Source organism: Camelina sativa, chromosome 17 (assembly GCF_000633955.1).
Source record: "Camelina sativa cultivar DH55 chromosome 17, Cs, whole genome shotgun sequence".
NCBI lineage: Eukaryota > Viridiplantae > Streptophyta > Magnoliopsida > Brassicales > Brassicaceae > Camelina > Camelina sativa.
This window is the reverse complement of record NC_025701.1, coordinates 14,300,295-14,302,172: the sequence shown is the minus strand read 5'-3', so window position 1 is coordinate 14,302,172 and position 1,878 is coordinate 14,300,295. Positions and strand designations below refer to the sequence as shown.

The window sequence follows — 1,878 nt, the reverse complement described above, 5'->3', positions numbered from 1 at the left end:
AGAAATAGGAGAAGGGAGTAGTAAGGTGATGCATAGGTCGTTGACTATGCCTGCGGCAGTGAGCCCCGGAACTCCGACGACTCCGACCACTCCAACAACGCCACGTAAGGATAACGTGTGGAGGAGCGTCTTTAATCCCGGAAGCAACCTCGCCACTAGAGCCATCGGCTCCAACATCTTCGATAAACCCACGCATCCAAATTCTCCATCCGTCTATGACTGGTAACTACGATTTTTTCATCTTAATTTCATATAGTAAGTATATGATTATAACCTAAGTTTTAGACTACTTGAGAGTTGAGATGTTTTAGTAATTGAGAGGCAAGTTATTTGATCTGCTTTAACTTTTAAGATTTTTTGACTTATGAAACAAAGAATCGGATGATTCGGTTAGGTGGATTCAGTCCCGTTATTGTTTTTTGTTTTTTAACATATTACGGGATATTTTGGTATGTGTCAGCGTTGATAACGAAGCTCAAAGGAAGGAACACGTGGCACTGTGTTTAGTGGGCGCGTGGATTAAATGAAAAAAATAAAATTATTCTGTTTTACCAAATCAATCAGCAACCTTCGTTTTTGTGCATATGGTATAATATTATCAACTCTTACATAACTCGTAACCAAAGCTTTTTAGAGTGGTAATAACATTCATAGCCGGTGACTTAAGTGTTTAAGATTGCTGATCGGAGGGTTCAGTCAGATCAGGAGTCGATGGTTTCACTAACTGATAGCACGTGTGGTTTTTCGCAGGTTGTACAGCGGTGAGTCAAGGAGTCAGCACCGTTAGGGGTTGGTCTGGATGGAGTGTGTGTGACATGCGGGTGAGGTGATGTAAATACGGTGACCAGATCTTCCGCCACGTGTCTGTTTACTTACTTTTTTTAACCTTAAGTTATTTGTTGTACTTTATTAGAGAGTTGGTAGTGAACTTTTTTGTACATAAAACTGTCTTTTGCCTACACAATGCGTGTTAGCTTTCTGTTTTTGGGACTATGTTTGCAAGTTTTTTTTTGAGTTGCGTAGTTGCAAGTGGCGGTTGGATCTTTCACTGTCTCCTTGGATTTTGTCGGTGGTGATGCTGTGCCTCTAATGTAAAATAAATAAGCCTATTTTTGTTACCATTGCCTCGGTTTACGAAGTACCCATTCGCGTTTTCTTTCTCTTATGAATAGAAATATCTAAGATGGTTTAAAGTTTACAAAATTTGCCTCACCGGCGTAACGCTTACTATGAGTGGGAGATTTCGTTGTATCTATAGTGAGCCAAATGATTCTCAGGTTAGCACCTTTTTGAGGTTTCCTTGTCCAAAGATGGTACCATAATTTAAGCCACGTTGTTTGTGGGAACGGTTATTTTGTTCTAACTTCTAACCATAGTCATCTAACAACCAATCAGCTTTTTTTATATATATAACCTACTAAGGCGATGCTAATAACACAATATCAAAAGTCTTTTAACAAAACAGATGGAGTTACAAGTTAAGTTCGAGTGTTCGACCAATAGAGGTCCTTGGTTCTAATAAATACTAGCTATGTAAATTAGAAAGAGTAACGATGTAACATAACACGATGAGTCGATGACCACAATTTAGTTTAATTAGCACTGCAAATCAGTGGTTTATGATTTTGTCCCAATTATAATAAAGTTGTCTTTTGATTTAGTGTTCTCGTTAAGTGGTTTGAGCCATGGTTTGGATCAAATTGAACTATTTGGAGGATATTGAAGATGGATGTGCTTGTTGAAAGCGCTGTTATTTTGTTTGATGATACTGCCAAGGTCCAACGATAGGCATTCCAACGGCTGTTGATGACCAACTCAAAAATAGACACACAGATCATGGCCGTTAGCCATGGATTTTTTTTTTTTTTTTTTTTTTTT

At 38.3% G+C, this 1,878-nt stretch overlaps 1 protein-coding gene across 1 annotated transcript in view; it reads left to right on the top strand.

The window, feature by feature from the left end:
* Window positions 1-1,121, top strand: part of LOC104757174 (dormancy-associated protein 1-like) — a 3,773-nt gene extending 2,652 nt beyond the window's left edge. Inside the window, exons 2-3 of the mRNA XM_019238914.1 lie at window positions 3-222; window positions 751-1,121. Of these exons, the coding sequence (XP_019094459.1) occupies window positions 3-222; window positions 751-787 (257 nt within the window). The 3' untranslated portion in view covers window positions 788-1,121. The remainder of the gene's footprint in view (window positions 1-2; window positions 223-750) is intronic.